This window comes from Phodopus roborovskii, unplaced genomic scaffold, assembly GCF_943737965.1.
Source record: "Phodopus roborovskii unplaced genomic scaffold, PHOROB, whole genome shotgun sequence".
Classification (NCBI taxonomy): Eukaryota; Metazoa; Chordata; class Mammalia; order Rodentia; family Cricetidae; genus Phodopus; species Phodopus roborovskii.
In genome coordinates, this window is record NW_026126407.1 from 48,817,139 (window position 1) to 48,832,506 (window position 15,368).

At 43.7% G+C, this 15,368-nt stretch overlaps 1 protein-coding gene across 1 annotated transcript; it reads left to right on the forward strand.

Moving 5' to 3' along the window:
* The first annotated feature begins 123 nt into the window (after positions 1 to 123).
* On the forward strand, positions 124 to 15,080 carry Jpt2 (Jupiter microtubule associated homolog 2). Its single transcript, XM_051181139.1, has 5 exons — positions 124 to 286; positions 4,318 to 4,466; positions 7,333 to 7,475; positions 12,051 to 12,099; positions 12,878 to 15,080. Exons 1-5 carry the CDS (start codon positions 243 to 245, stop codon positions 13,063 to 13,065), a joined length of 573 nt encoding a protein of 190 aa, XP_051037096.1. The 5' UTR covers positions 124 to 242; the 3' UTR covers positions 13,066 to 15,080.
* The last annotated feature ends 288 nt before the right edge of the window (positions 15,081 to 15,368 follow it).

Here is a 15,368-nt window from a genome sequence, read left to right on the forward strand (position 1 = left end):
ATCATGCTCGAAACCGTGAAAGGCGGCCTCTGCGGCCAATCGGCTGTAAGCGCGATGCAGTTCTCTCCAAGCCTTTCTCTCGTTGGGGGCGGGGGGAGGAGTGGGACATACTTCCACGATAGGCTGCAGAAGTGTGATTGGCGTGGGAGGCGTCCAACGGGCTCGGGCTGGTCAGGGTACCTGCGCGGGACCAAGCGGGAACCGCCGCGCGGCGGCTGGGGAAGCGCGGGGCGGAGGCCGACATGTTCCAGGGTGCGGACGGCCCGGCTGGCGGGTCTGGCTCCAGGTGCGCGGGCGGGTGCTGGGGCCCGGGTGGGCGCGTAACTGCAGCCACGTGGCGGGCAGGAGGCCCTAAGGATGCGGTGGGTGTGACTCGTGGCTCCCCTGAGGGTACTGAGTGCGCGCTCTCCGGTTAGCTGAAGCCGGGCCTCGCAGAAAGTGTGGGGAGAGAGCGAACGGAGTGGACACCGGGCGGCGGGACGAAGACACGTGTCTCTCCTGAAGCGCTTGTCTATACTAGTCGCTAGCCGGGCGCAGCCGAGCTCGGTTTGCCGGCTCCTAAGTCATTCCCGCGTCCAGCTGCCTTTGGTAGGTTACGACGATCCTTGAACGTGGCTGAGTGGTGGCAGCAAAATGACCCAACTCACGACCAGGTGTCCATCGTGTGCACCCACTGGGCCTCCCTGGCTGGGGACTTTTCCCAACAGAGTTTCATCTGGACTTTCTGTGCGATCTGCTTTGAGTGATAAAATGAAACTGGTGTTCTAATGACTTCCCTAGCTCCGGAAGTTAGTTGTGAAGTAGGCGTCCATGGAGAGGATTTTAGGAAAGGGGAGAAGTTCCTATTTGATATCGGAGTGTGGGGACGAGGAAAGATGCCTTAATTGGATGATGAAGTATAATTGGAAGCCTCAGTCTGTCAGGGCCATATTCGATAGGAACCGAGCTGTGGATGTCGTTTTACTCAGGTGGAGGGAAGACAGCGCCTAGTCAGACTGATTGCTTCAAAGCTATACCTTGGTTTTTGCCTGCAGCTACTGTAAGGTCTCCATTGCAGGGTTTCCTTTCTCCTAACCCTGTCTTTTGTCTCTACTGAAGAATTTTCTTGTGCTGGAGACTTTTGAACTGTAAAAGCATTATGGTATTGCTGTCATTCATCCACAAAGTGGATAATCTTGAGGAATGTGCCCCACGTCTGTTTCACATGGCTTTATCCCAGACCTGACCACTTCCTAAAAGTTTTTCTGAAGTTCACTGCTGCAGGGAGGTTCGGGGCATTGACACTGTCCAATTGTTTTCTTGTGCCGTGGTCCACTTGAACTGTGTAGCTTTTCATCTTAGCCTCTATCTCTTATAGTCTCTTGTATACTTTGAATATTTCTATTAAAACATTTAAGGGGTACTACTAAAGGGAAGAGTAATTAGAATGTACTGCCATAGTGAATTTGGCCCTAAAATCTGAGCTGGCTAATCTTTCCCTAGCCCCTTCCACTCTTTGGTGTTATTGTGATAATGGCTGCTAGCAGCTTCCAGAAGACCACACTGTGCCATTGTTATGGGCCCTATTTATTGAAAGGCCTATTGAATTCAGTCCCATTTGTGAGACCCTGCTGGGGCAGCCTTAAGACTTGCATTGCTGCTTTAGGCTGTGCAACTTGGGCTTGCCCCATTGCTCTAGCCCAAGTGACCAGTTATCTTTGCCAGAACTGTGTGTTGCACTGCTTTACTTTGCTTGTTTTCAAATTACAATTCAGACAAGTAGGCAAAGCAATACTAAATCCTTAATTTCTATATGCATATTAGCATTAACCTCAATAACTGCCATTTGTCTCCTGTATTCCCACCATGGACTCAGTCTGGGCTCATCTCCCAAGATGGCTTTGAAGTTCCAGGGACACTACTTCTCTTACATCACACACATGGACCACTGATGCAGACCTAGCTATACTGCTAAGTCTTAAGGTCCAGGCAGAGCACTTGGTCACTCCCTGTTGTGCATCTGGACCTGGGTGCAGAATAGCCACAGAGAGACTGGGAAGGTGAATGTGTAGAGCAAGGGCCTAGCAAAGTCAAACACCCAACTGACATTAGTTAGTGGATTGGAAAACAACTGTCTTTAAGTTTGTGGAAATGATTAGCACTTGGGATGTGGAGGCAGAGGAATCATTCAAAGTTCAAAGTTGGCATTAGCTTTATAACTGAATTTGAGGACAGTGCTGTTAAGATCCTGGCTCAACTCTTTCTAAACCCCAATAAGAAAATGAATGAAGTAGAAATATTAACTCAGACTCATATGCAACTTTATACTAAATTTAGTTCAGTTCTAGTGATTACATTGCTCTTTTTCAAAGGCCTGACCATAGACCCAAGGGTATTAAAACCGACAATCTGCAGGGAGATGGTGGCTCTGGAAGCAGAGGCAGGCAGATCTTGTGAGTTTGAGGACAGCCAGGGCAGTTACACAGAGAAATCCTGTCTTTAAAAAAAAGAAAGAAAGATAGAAAGAAAGGAAAGAAACAAACCAAAGGGTATTTTAAGCCAGATGTTGGTGGTGCACACCTTTAATCCCAGCACTCAGGAGGCAGAGGCAGGCAGGTCTCTGTGAGTTCAAGGCCAGCATCGTCTACAGAGCAAATTCCAGGTAGGCTCCAAAGCAATACAGAGAAACCCTGTCTTGAAAAACCAAAAAATAAAATAAGGTAAAAAAGGCATTTTAAAAGTCTAACCAGGGGTCAGGTAGTGGTGGGGCATGCCTTTGATCCCAGCACTCAGGAGACAGAAGTAGGTGGATCTCTTGAGTTTGAAGCCAGCCTGATCTACAGAACGGGAGTTCCAGGACAGCCAATGCTGTTACACAGAGAAATCCTGTCTCAAAAAACAAACAAAATATACAAGTCTAACCAGGTGACTGATATAATGCATACTAATTCTTTTACCATATTGCTGTTATATACCTGTGCTCTGGATATCAGAGCAGAGCTTTGAGATAATTGTGAGGATTCAGGCATTATGCTGCCTGCCTCTATTAACTGGCAGAATGCATTCAGGCTGTACCCTGGTCAACCCAGGTGCAGAGGACCCCTTTAAAAGAAAGACTGACACTGCTCTCTCTTTTCTGCTTTTCCCCTGGAGCAGACAGGATTTTTCCTGTCTCCCTCTTCTCTTCTGTCCTCTGTCTTTGTCTCTTTACCTCCCCTCTCTCTCTCTCTCTCTCTCTCTCTCTCTCTCTCTCTCTCTCTCACACACACACACACACACACACACACACACCCTACCTAATCTAATAAAACTCACTAAGCTGTCTGCCTGGTGTGTTTGTCCCCCTGCCTTGGAATCCACCAAGGTTTCCCTCATGATTTATCCTAACAGTAATTCTGTAAGTCTTCAGCTTCTTCAGTAAAAACTATTTACTTTTTAACTTCCCATCATGCCTAATGAAGTTTCCCAAAGGTTGGGACTTAAGGTAGGTGTGGCTGTTTGTGACTAAGACATGGAAACCACATTCTTTGTGAGTGTTTAATTAAAAGCTATGCTTGTAGAGTGTTAGTAGAGTTTAGACGGGAATGCTTATTCCATATCTAAAGTAGATAATGCCCTGATCTAAAGTAGACAATGCTGCCAGTATGGTGGCTTTTCTTCCTAGTCTACGCAGTTCACTGGTTACACCAAACATACCAATATAGGGAGTCTTTTTGTCAGGAATTCTCTTCAGAGATGATGAACCTAAGATAAAGAGAAACATGGAACTTGTTAAAAGACACTTAAGAAGGAGTCTGGATTAAAGCCTAGGAAAGGATCTAGGGCTTTGGCTATATCCTAATGCTTTCCTACAGGTCTCTGGGAAACATAAGGGGAAGAACCCCTTTACCGTATCCTCTGAGGTTGGGTCTGACCCCAGATTTATCATCTATAAATTCTGGCAGGGGAACCCCTGGCTTCCATGATTACTAAGCAGAAAGGTTGGTAAAGATAGGAACATGCGTACATGGAAACTAACATAGCAGAGTTGAAGACTGCATGGAGAAGAGAGCAAAATCATACTTCTTTGATTGTCTTTTATCCTGTTCAGAATCTAAAGTGATATTGGCAGAGAATTAAAACTAATTTCTGATTCTCATTACTATATATTATGAGTCTTAAAAAATATAAAGTTCCATATGTGGTTTGCCTTACCTCTACACCTCTATCTAAATCCTGCCTCAACCTCACAGAGATCTGCCTGACTGGTATTGGGTTAGACTATAGGGAAGACACCTCCTAATGAGTCCTAGGAGCCTGTTAGTTGGCTATCATTGACTGTGTTTACTTTGTTTATAGATCCATGAAGCCCCCAGGAGGAGAATCCAGCAGTCTTTTTGGAACTCCAGAAGAAGGTATTCCTTCAAGCAAGCCTAATAGAATGGCATCTAATATTTTTGGACCTACTGAAGAACCTAAAAACATACCCAAGAGGACAAATCCTCCAGGTGTGGTCTTTGTACTTCTCAGATCCCTTGGCTTTATTCTCTTCTGTTCTTTTCTAAAATATTGTCTTAGGGTTTTTTTTTTTTTATCATTGTTGTGATGAAACACCCTGACCAAACCAAGTTGGGAAGGAAAGGGTTTATTTGGCTTACACTTCCACTTTACTGTTCATTATCACATGAAGTCAGGCCAGGAACTCAGACAGGAACCTGGAGGCAGGAGCTGATGTAAAAGCCAGGAAGGAATATCCCTTAGCTTATTGGCTTGCTCATTGACCGTTGCTCAGCCTTTCTTACAGAATCCAAAAAGCCCAGAGATGGCTCCACCCACAATGGATTGGCCTCTCCTACGTCAACCACTAATTAAGAAAATGTCCTATGGGCTTGCCTACAGCTCACTCTTAAGCATTTTCTTAATTGCCTTCAGAAGACTTGTGTCAAGATGACAAGATAGTTCTGGGTTTGTTTTGTATTTCTAAGACAAAAGTCTTACTACATAGCCTAGGCTGGCCTCAAATTCACAGAGTTCTGCCTGCCTCTACCTCCCCAGTGCTGTGATTAAAGACTGCCATGCCCAGCTTGTTCTGGGTTTGCTTTTTGTTGTTATTGGAAGACAGAATCTGTCTGTGTAGCCCAGACTGTGAACTCAGAGCCTTCCTGCTTATCTCCTTGTGCCTTACTTTTCTTTTTATGTGGGTTCTTTCAGACACCTTTGGTAGCACCTTATCCCTTGTGAACAATTTCTTTTAAGGGAAAGAAGGGCTTTTCCTGACTGTCACTTCTCTCTTGAAGGTTCCTAGAGCATCTTTTGTGTTCCATCTACTTAGCAGATGACTTGCCAAGGATGCTGTGTGATGGGTGTTTGGGTATCAGAATCCCTAATATTCTAAAGGTTTATGCAACTTTCAGATATTTTTCTAAGAATATTTTTTGTTGTTGTTGGGTTATTTTGGTGTTTTCTTTGCGGGTTTTTTTGTTTGTTTGTTTGTTTGTGTTTTTTTCTTTTTGTTTTTTCAAGACAGTGATTCTCTGTGGCTTTGGAGACTGTACTGGAACTAGCTGTTGTAGTAGACGAGGCTTGTCTCGAACTCACAGAAATCCACCTGCCTCTGCCTCCTGAGTACTGGGATTAAAGACGTGCTTTGAGGCAAGGTTGCTCTCTGTAGTCCTGGCTATCCTGGAATTCACTCTGTAGACCAGGCTGGCCTTGAACTCATAGATACCAGCCTGCCTCTGCCTCTTGAGTGCTGGGATTAAAGTTGTGCACTACCAACCTCCTGGCTAGGAAGATCATCAAGTACATAAATTTAAAATACACTTCCCATTGTAAATAAGTTGTCCACTTTTATCCATAATGTATGTTTGTGCTTGATTCTACCAATGAAGTGTTTACTTCTTAAATTTTTACTTATTGTTTATGCATGGGTGACTCAAATACCTCCATCACTGGAAAGTCCTGTGTCAGCATGAATGTTGGCCTCCTAAAAGTTGCATAGATTTAATACCTCCTTGAGTTAACTTCCATGTCCTGTATATTCTAACATTTCCTGAGACCATATTATCTGGATCATGATTACATATAGCTGAATACAGGGGAGAGGGAGTGGCTGGAATTTCAAGTGAGGGTCTAATTAATGACCTACCCATCACCTCCTATGAGGGCACTCTTGTTGAGGTCTTTCTTGTTGAGGGTCTTAGCAGGTAATCACAGCTATTCTGATTATGGTAATGGCTATGTTATACCTGGAAGACAGTGCTCCATATCATATGGAAAGCATAGTTGGTATTTATTAGTTATTTTCTCTATAGACATTATCTCAAGCGTTTGTCCTAGGAACAGCAACTTACAGAATACTCACACTGCCTAAGAGATTGGCCTGTTTGTTGTCCTCTTTGTACAGTTGCGGAATTAGAGGCATAGAAAGGCCAGGTTAACTCTTGAACAACATGGGTAGTTTGTGGGGTGTTTTGGGTTTTTTTTTTTTTTTTTTTTTTTTTAATGTTGTAGATTATAGCTTTAGTTGGTGTACTTGGTGTACTTTGGTGTAATGCTATGGGGAAGGTGGATGCTTGGTACCTACTGAGTGAAGACATCAGTTGATATTTTGTACCTTTCCTTCTAACATAGCATCCTCATATAATGTCCAGGTCTTGGGCCATAAGAGCAGCTTGAGATGTACATTCCTATCATAGCTTCGTAAAATCAGTAGGCAGTAAAGAGCATGTCTCTTAACTGGTCGATGTGTAGGCATGACTACCTCCTTCTAGCCAGAAGGAGGTCAGTAACTAACATATTTTCCAGATTATAGGTTCACCATGAATAACAGTAAACTAAACATTTAGTTATTTGCTTTTAATCTGCTTAAGAACTCTTCCTAAGACCAGACAGTGGTGGTACACATCTTTAATCCTAGCACTTGGGAGGCAAAGGAAGGTGACTCTCTGTGAGATCAAAGCCAGCCTGGTCTACAGAGCAAGTTCCAGGACAGCTAGGGCTCTTACACAGAGAAACCCTGTCTCCAAAAAGAAAGAGAGAGAAAGAACTCTTCCTGATTATCAAAAGAGACTTTCCATTGGAAAACTTGCATTGTTCAGCATTAAGGGATCTCTGGGGAAAGGTTGTATTTTATTCCTTCTCCCTTTTAGAGTCCAGCCGAGGGCAGCTTGGCTGTGCACATGAAGGCTGCAGCAGAGAAGGTTAAGGATTAGCTGGGATGTGAGTCTTCAGGTACTAGAAGTTATTATCCTACCCTGTTGCCCTGGAACTTAGAAAGAAAGTCTTCAATGAACGGTTTTCTCTCCAAGTAACAACAGTGGAGTAGGATCAGGTGGTGCTCCTACGTTCATTGCTCTGTGACTGTTTCTGCAGGAGGCAAAGGAAGTGGTATCTTTGATGAATCGACTCCTGTGCAGACTCGACAACGTCTAAACCCCCCTGGTGGGAAGACTAGTGACATATTTGGGTCCCCAGTCACTGCCACTGCGCCCCTGGCACACCCAAACAAGCCCAAGGTATGGACAACATATGGAAAAATAAAAGTTGTGTTAACTCCTTATAAAAATTCCAAGGCAGCTGTTACATAGTTAGGAAGAGTCAGACAGACAGTGTTGGTCTCTGGGCATGGTCATTCATCAGTAGATTTGGAGTTACCCAGAAAACATGCTTCAACCTCTTAACTGGGGGAAGCAGTGCTTCCTGTTCACCTCTCTACACAGCAGCTGCCAAGCACCTACCTGTACTACTCTACTTTATGTACATGAGGTCTGGGTGACTGAGCACATAGCTTAAGGGTTTGATTCTCATTGATTTTTGACAGGAAAGATGATGGGTCTGATCTCTTTATGGTACTGGAGATTAAACTTGGGGGCTTTGTACATTCTAGACAAATCCTCTACCCAAGAGCTGCCTTCCCTGCCCAAGATGGCTCTTGTTGGGCTTTTCTCCACACAAGGTAGAGCTTGTATTAGTTATCTTAGAGGATATATGGTGCTTGGCAGACAGGGATCACGGGCCTATGATCCAGTGAAAGTGCCCTTATAATAAGAGAACATGATCTTTGCCTGTACTCCAACTCAGGAGCTGCTGGGAAAAGAATACCAGAATAATGTGACTTTGGACTTGACCTTTGAACATGCTGATTAGATCTCTGAACTCTCTGGGCTGAGGTAGAGGCTTGGCCAAAGCCAGCCTTAGCTGCCTTGTTGGTACTGAAGCCCAGGACTATATTATTGTTATAATTATTAGCAGTATCTTTGTTTCATTTACTATTTTTGATTTAAAATTTTCTTAGATTTTTAAATTTTATATGTATGAGTATTGCCTATATGCATGTTTGTACGCCACATGCGTACAAGTTCAAGAGAGCCAGATCTACAGAGTGAGCTCCAGGACAGCTAAGGCTACACAGAGAAACCCTGTTGAAAAAAAAAAAACAAAACAAAACAAAAAAATAGCAACAAATGGGAGTGTAGAAGCCTTGGCTAGCCTGGTCAGATCAGCCGTTTCCTGTGCTCGCTTTGCCACCATAACCAGTCCAGAGAGAAGCATGTTTGTGTTTGTGGAGACTCTACTGCACTTGCTCTATGGAGCAGCTCTTCTTCACTGAGCAAGGATCTGAATTAGCTGTGGGTGTGAATTAAGTGTAGCAGTTCAGCTACTATTCAGTGCTGGGATTAAACCTAAGGCTTTGTGTGTGCCTTAGGAGCATGTGCTCTGCCAGCTGTGGTGCTTCCTCATTCCTTTTCCACAGAACGGGGGATCAGTAGAGCTTCTCTACATTAGTACACATTAGGGTCCTTTGACTCAGGAGATAGGGCCGGTTTCAGGCTGAAATCAGGATATACAAGATATACCAGAGAGTCAAGAAATTGTCACAGAGACTGAGAACCTAAGGAAAGAAGAGCCATGGACCACAGAGAAACCATTGGATCATTAACAAGGACAGGAACTGCAATGGATTAAAATTCACCAACTTTTTAAAATTTGTTTCAAAATTTTAGACCTTTAGAGAGGCCAGAAAACCAACTCATTAAATTTGGTGGGGGTGGTGGTAATAAATGTTTAACCAAACTGGGTGTGGTAACACAAGCCTTTAGTCTTAGCACTCAGGAGGCAGAGGCAGGTGGACCTCTGTGAGTTCCAGGTCCCTTATTTCTTGGATAGCCAGGGGCACTTAGACTCTGTCTCAAAAATATGTGCCCCCCCCAAAAAAAAACCAACCCTGTTTAGCAGCATTTCCTGCATGAAGTATAGTGATAATAGCTTTAAAGGAAAGTCCCCTTTACAAAAATACTATAGAATACCAACAAGATGGGTCAGTGGGTAAAAAATGCTTCTTGCTCAAGTATGAAGACCTGAGTTTGATCCCTGGGACTCACAAGGTAGAAGGAGAGAGAGAATAGTCTCTGAGAAGCTGTCCTCTGGCCCAACAAGCACATCATGGCAGGCCCCACCCAACCCTCAGTAAGTAATAAATATACTCTAAAGTTGAACACAGTGGATGCACCTGTTAATGGAAGCTACATGGGAGGATGATAAAAACAGAATTGTGACTTGGAGGCCAGCCTGAGAGACATAGTGAGAGGGGGCCAGTATTCCAACTTGTAAGCAATGTAATCAAATACCAGCGGTTTGTTTTTTGTTTTTGTTGTTGTTGACTAGGTTTTTATTTTTTTCCTTTTTTATTGAAATTTGAAATAAAGTTGTTTTACATGTCAGTCCCAGTTCCCTTACCTTCTCATCCTCCCCACCAAAATCCAGCCCATCTCCTTTCTGCTCCCCAGAGAGGGGAGCAGGTGATGCCTTCCATGGAAAGTCTTCAAAGTGTGTCATGTCATTTGGTGCAGGGCCTAGGCCCTACCCCATTTGTCTAGGCTGAGGGAGTATCCCTCTAGGTGGGATGGGCTCCCAAAGTCCATTAGTATACTAGGGATAAATACTGATCCATTACTAGAGGCCCCATAGACTGCCCAGGCCTCCTAACTGACACCCACGTTCAGGGGGTTTGGGTCAGTCCTACGCTGGTTTCCCTGCTATCAGGCTGGGGTGCTTGAGCTTCCCCCTTGTTCAGGTCAGCTGATTCTGTGGGTTTCTTCAGCCTGGTCTTGACCCCTTTGCTCATTGCTCCTCCTTCTCTGTAACTGGATTCCAGGAGTTTGGCTAGTGTTTAGCTGTGGGTGTCTGCTTCTGCTTCCATCATGTACTAGATGAAGGCTCTAGGATGGCAATATAAGGTAGTCATCAATCTCATTATTGTGGAAGAACATTTAAGGTAGCCTCTCCACTATTGCTTAGATTGTTAGTTGGGTTCCTCCTTATAGATCTCTGGGCATTTCCCTAGTGCCAGGTTTCTCCTTAAATCTGTAATGGCTCCCTCTATTATGGTATCTCTTTTCTTGTTTTCCTCTATTCTTTCCTTGTCTCAATCTTTCTGTTCCCTCATGCCTACCTCTCCTCCTCTTCTCCCCTTCTCTTTCTCCTAACTCCCTCTCGCCTCCCTCCACATGCTCCCAATTTGCTCAGGAGATCTTGTCCTTTTCCCTTTCTATGGGGGAGCATGTTGAGGTCTTTGATCCATTTGGACTTAAGTTTTGTGCATGGCGATAGATCTGGATCTATCTGCAGTCTTCTACACACCAGCGTCCCGTTATACCAGCACCATTTGTTGAAGATGCTTTCTTTTTTTCCATTGTATAAATTTAGCTTCTTTGTCAAAAATCAGGTGTTCATAGGTCTACCTATCTATTTTTGCGCCAATACCAAGCTGTTTTCAGGATCAGGACTATAGCACTATAATAGAATTTGAAGTCAGGGACAGTGATCCTACCTATCCAAGATCATAGGAGATCTTTCCATTTTCTGAATACCAGCATTTTGTAAACCTGGTCTTGAAGGGATAGACTTAGATGATAGTCAATAGCTACTAACAAAATAAAGTAAGAACCAAACAATAGTTACGGCTTCCTAATAAAAGTTCATCATCAACCACCTCAGGTCAGCATCTCCCAAAGTCAAGCCTAAGTAGTCTCAAAATCAATGGGTTTTTTGTTTGTTTGCTTTGTTGTTTTTTAAATTCAGTGCTCTCTTGTCAGCATGATGAAACCCACTTTTTGTTTGAGACAAGTTTCTTTGTGTGATGGCCCTGAATGTCCTGGAACTCTCTCAATAGACCATGCTGGCTTCACACTCAGATCTGCCTGCCTCTGCCTCCTGAGATTAAAGGCATGGGCCATTACTGCCCAGCAATCAGTTGGTTGGTTGGTTGGTTGGTTGGTTGGTTGGTTGGTTGGTTGGTTGGTTGTTGGTTGATTTTTACCAATCTTTATAATTTGGAGCCTGGTGTGGTTACTTCTTTAAAAGTCACATCTTGAGGTATTTATGAAAAAATAAAGTAACGGATTTATTTTGGTATGATCCAGAAGGTTTAGAAAGCATTGTTGAGACAAGGATGACAGTGAACTAACATACATCACTGTTGCAGTTCAACGGGTTACATGGGGCTCAGTAACAAATGCATTTACAGTTCTGATCAAACCCAGAGAGACCCTTACATGCTAGAGAAGCACCTAACCATTGAGCAGCAATCTAGACAACTAGTTCATTGTGAAATTGTATGATTTTTAGTTGCATGTAGGTGTGGCAGGACTTTACAGAGAAACCCTGTCTCCAAAAAACAAATAAGCTGGATGTTGGTGACACATACTTTTAGTCCCAATACTTGGGAGGCAGAAGCAGTTAGGTCTCTGAGTTCAAGGACAGCCTATGTCTACAAAGCAAATTCCAGTACAGGCTCCAAAGCAAAACAAACAAACAAATGAATAATGAAGCAGACTCTGTTGTTCAGTCTATAACCCCAGCTGTTCAGGAAGCTGACGAGTTCAAGCCTAGACTTCGGAAGTCTCAAAAGGTAAAAAGAGAACTTGAGAATGTGGCCTGGTGTTAAACTGCTTCCCTAGCAGCCATAAGGTCCTAGGTTCAAGCCTTAAGTGTGTAGGAGGACAAGATTTAAAAAAAAAAAAAAGTCATCCATCCTCAGATTTCCTTGTCTACCTGAATGATCACTAACCTGATGGTTTATCTTGTTGTAGGATCATGTTTTGCTCTGTGAAGGTGAAGACTCTAAATCTGACCTGAATGGTAAGCATATTTCCTACCCTTTCTATGTGACTTAATGCTAGAAAAGTTGCTAGTATATTTGGCAAACAAAAGGTAGCATTCCTCTATGTCTTCCAAGACAGCTGACCAAAACAAGCTTAAGAGAATGGCCAAGGAGCTGGCAAGATGGCTCAGAGAGGTGGATAGCTCAGATGACTCACTGGCCATCTTCCAGAGGACCCGGGTTCAATTCCCAGCATTCACATGGTGCTAATAACTATCTCTAACAATGGTTCCAGGGGATTCACACAGACATATATGCAGGCAAAACACCAATGCACATTATTAGATGATAGGCAGGCAGGCAAGGGGTTTAGTGTTTAAAGAAGCCTGGGGTCATGATCATAGTTATTTTTGGTAATACTTTTAGGTGTCCTTCCTAATGCTGGGACCCTTTAATACAGTTCCTCATGTTGTGGTGACCTCCAACCATAAAATTATTTTTATTACTACTTCATAACTGTAATCTTGCTACTGTTATGCATTATAAATATCTGTGTTTTCCGATGGTCTTAGGTGACCTCTGTGAAAAGGTCATTCAACCCCCAAAGGGATTGCTACCCACAGGTTGATAACCACTGTTGCAGAAGCTCATTTGTGGCAGCATGAAGGATAGGGATCCAAATTGCTGCATGAGCTTGAGACCAAGTGGGGCCTAGTAGAATTCAGAGCTTACTCAATTTGCTACGACACTTTCAGTTATTGTAGCTTGTTTCATAGTATAGTTTCTGCCCTCACAAATACTGACTTTGTCCTACAGCTACAGCAACTGCCTCGCCCAAAGGAGAGCAGGGGGAGGACGGCAGCTCAAAAGCAGCCACCCACGCCAAGACACCAGAGCCCACACCTTCGGTTGACAGCCATGAGCCCAGACTGGGGCCACGGCCTCGTTCCCACAACAAGGTCCTGAACCCACCAGGAGGCAAATCCAGCATCTCCTTCTATTGAGAGGCTCCTGCTCTGCCTGTAATCAGACATAGGGTATTGAATGTTAGTGCTTCCTTTAACCCAAATGAGTCAGGGTGGGAGAGGGTTTGTCGTGCGTGTGGGGTTGGCTGCTCATGGACCTTATTGCCATTGGAAGAGTGGCAGAGAGAACTGTGCCTTCCACACTGCCAAGATACACATCTGTGGGATAAAGCAGGGTGCTCTTGTGCCTCCTTCCTAGTTGTTCTGTGTAGAACAGTAAGGTTCTGGGGAGGGAAGGAGAGGCAGTACCCATTAGCAAAAGGATCACTAGGGTCTGTCTTGTCCTTGTATCAGCAGTCTGCTGGCTGTTGGGCATCTAAGAATGGTTTGATCAAAAAAAAAACAAGTCTGCCTATCTCTCACTGTGGGATGGAGTAGAAACACATAAACAGGAACTCTTAAAGACAGAGTGAAGTCTACGTAGCCTCTCCTTTCAGGGAATGCTTATCACCAAAATGTTTCCCCCTCTGAGATTACCTCTGAACCCTAGTGTCTCCTTCCCTTTTTTCCCCTCAATACATCACCCTGTAGTGTTGGAACACGCTGTCCTTTTAGTAGCAGTCAACAGAAAATCAAAGTTATTCTAAGTCTTGTCCTGAGTGGAAGGTTTTATACCCTAATCCTCTGAATTGTCCCCTTCCTGCACTTAAAACCGAGGCCAGGTCTAGGTAGCAACTTGTCTTCCTTTATGGTTGGCTTGGTTTCTGCCATGCCAAATTTGCATGTGAGTTGTTCCTTTTGTTTCTCTCACCAGCCTTAAGTGTTGGACTTAATTCCTCACCCATGAGGGGTCTCTTGCAATTCATGGTTCTTCTATATATGAGGTCTCTGACTTCTGCAGGGCTTAAAAAACTACTCTGATATGTCCAGGTATTGGGTGAATTCTTGGTTTCCCTGTCTTGCTTTGTTCCTATAGTTGGGAGGAAGACCTACTGAAGGATACTGGGATGGGCAGGTTTCTTTGCCAGTCTGTTGAAGTTTCTTATGAATACCCACGGGTTGTTCTTCTAACACCTAGAAAAACATTACTGTGGTCCAGCAAAGCAGAAGAACTGCATCCAATTCCTCAACCTTGCTCATGAACAGCCTGGGTATTAAGCATTTTGGCAATAAGGTCACAACTGTCATTTGACAGTCATGCTGCTGCCAATTGTGTCATTTCATGCCAGGCACATGTCCCTTCTGGTTGGCTGTGAAGGGCAGCAGCCATAGTTCCTTCTTTCCCTCTTGAGGTGAGCATCTGTGAAAGGGGCTAAGTGGTACTACTTTTGTTCTAGTGCCTACAGAGCTTCATAGCAGATGCCAGAAATGTCCTCATTAAATTTTGGAAAGCAACAGTTCTGCAGTCACACTTATATTGACCTAGATGCTTAAGTGCCTGCAGGAGCCACCTGCAAAGTTCTGCTTCCTACACCTGGCTAATTGAGGGGTTTGGCCATAGCTGTGTCAACCAAAGAGTTTTTCCCCTTAAGTTGCCCTGTATCCTGAAGCTAAGAAACATGTGTGTGATTCTGTAACGACTCAAATGGGTTGTGGTTCAGTTGTGAGGATGTCATTTGGAATTCAGAGCATTTTTTCATTTAAGAAAATGTCATAAATGTTTGCTTTATTTAGCCCAGACACTAATGTCTTTAACCTATAAGGGAATAATACAATGATAGGAATAAACCTCTTAAGTAAAAAATGATTTGTGAATTCCAAATTGGATTGTCAAGAATGAATCTGACATCTTTGTGCTGGCCCTGCAGTTAACCCAATGAGAGAAAAGCTCCAAGCACCACTTGCTGGCCTGGATGGCTGAGAGTATATGGGGACCTGAGACAGTGACCCACAGCAGCTGCCTTATTCAACTCCCCTGTCTTTCTATCTCTTTCTCTGAAAGTGGGCTTAGAGCATGGGCATTCTGCCTCCTGGGTGGAGGTACTGTCCAGCTAAATCCACTTTTATACAGTTATCACTTGCATTAAATTAAGCCTTAAAACTTTTTAAGTGCATTTTGTGCCAACATTTTTCTAGCACTATGTCAGCAAGAAATCTGTCCTTACATCATAATATAATTTTGATAGTAATGTTTTGAGGCAGAAATGGATATAATGGTTGAATTAAACTTAGTAACCACATACAGCCTGTGTGTATTTGTGTGTTGATCTCTTCCATAGTAGGGCTGGGGTGAGGCACAATTCCTGAAACTGTGGCCCTATTTCATAGCTTTCTGTTCATAAAGAGTACTTCTCCCTTCCTTGATCTTGGTCTAGAAATGTCCAAGATAATCATCTCTAAGA

Bases quoted from the DNA above. Each gene is read 5' to 3' on its own strand.
- Jpt2 (XM_051181139.1), top strand. From the start codon at position 243: ATGTTCCAGGGTGCGGACGGCCCGGCTGGCGGGTCTGGCTCCAG. The intron at 287-4,317 runs GTGCGCGGGCGG...CTTTGTTTATAG, and splicing joins GCTGGCGGGTCTGGCTCCAG to ATCCATGAAGCCCCCAGGAG. The intron at 7,476-12,050 runs GTATGGACAACA...ATCTTGTTGTAG, and splicing joins CACACCCAAACAAGCCCAAG to GATCATGTTTTGCTCTGTGA.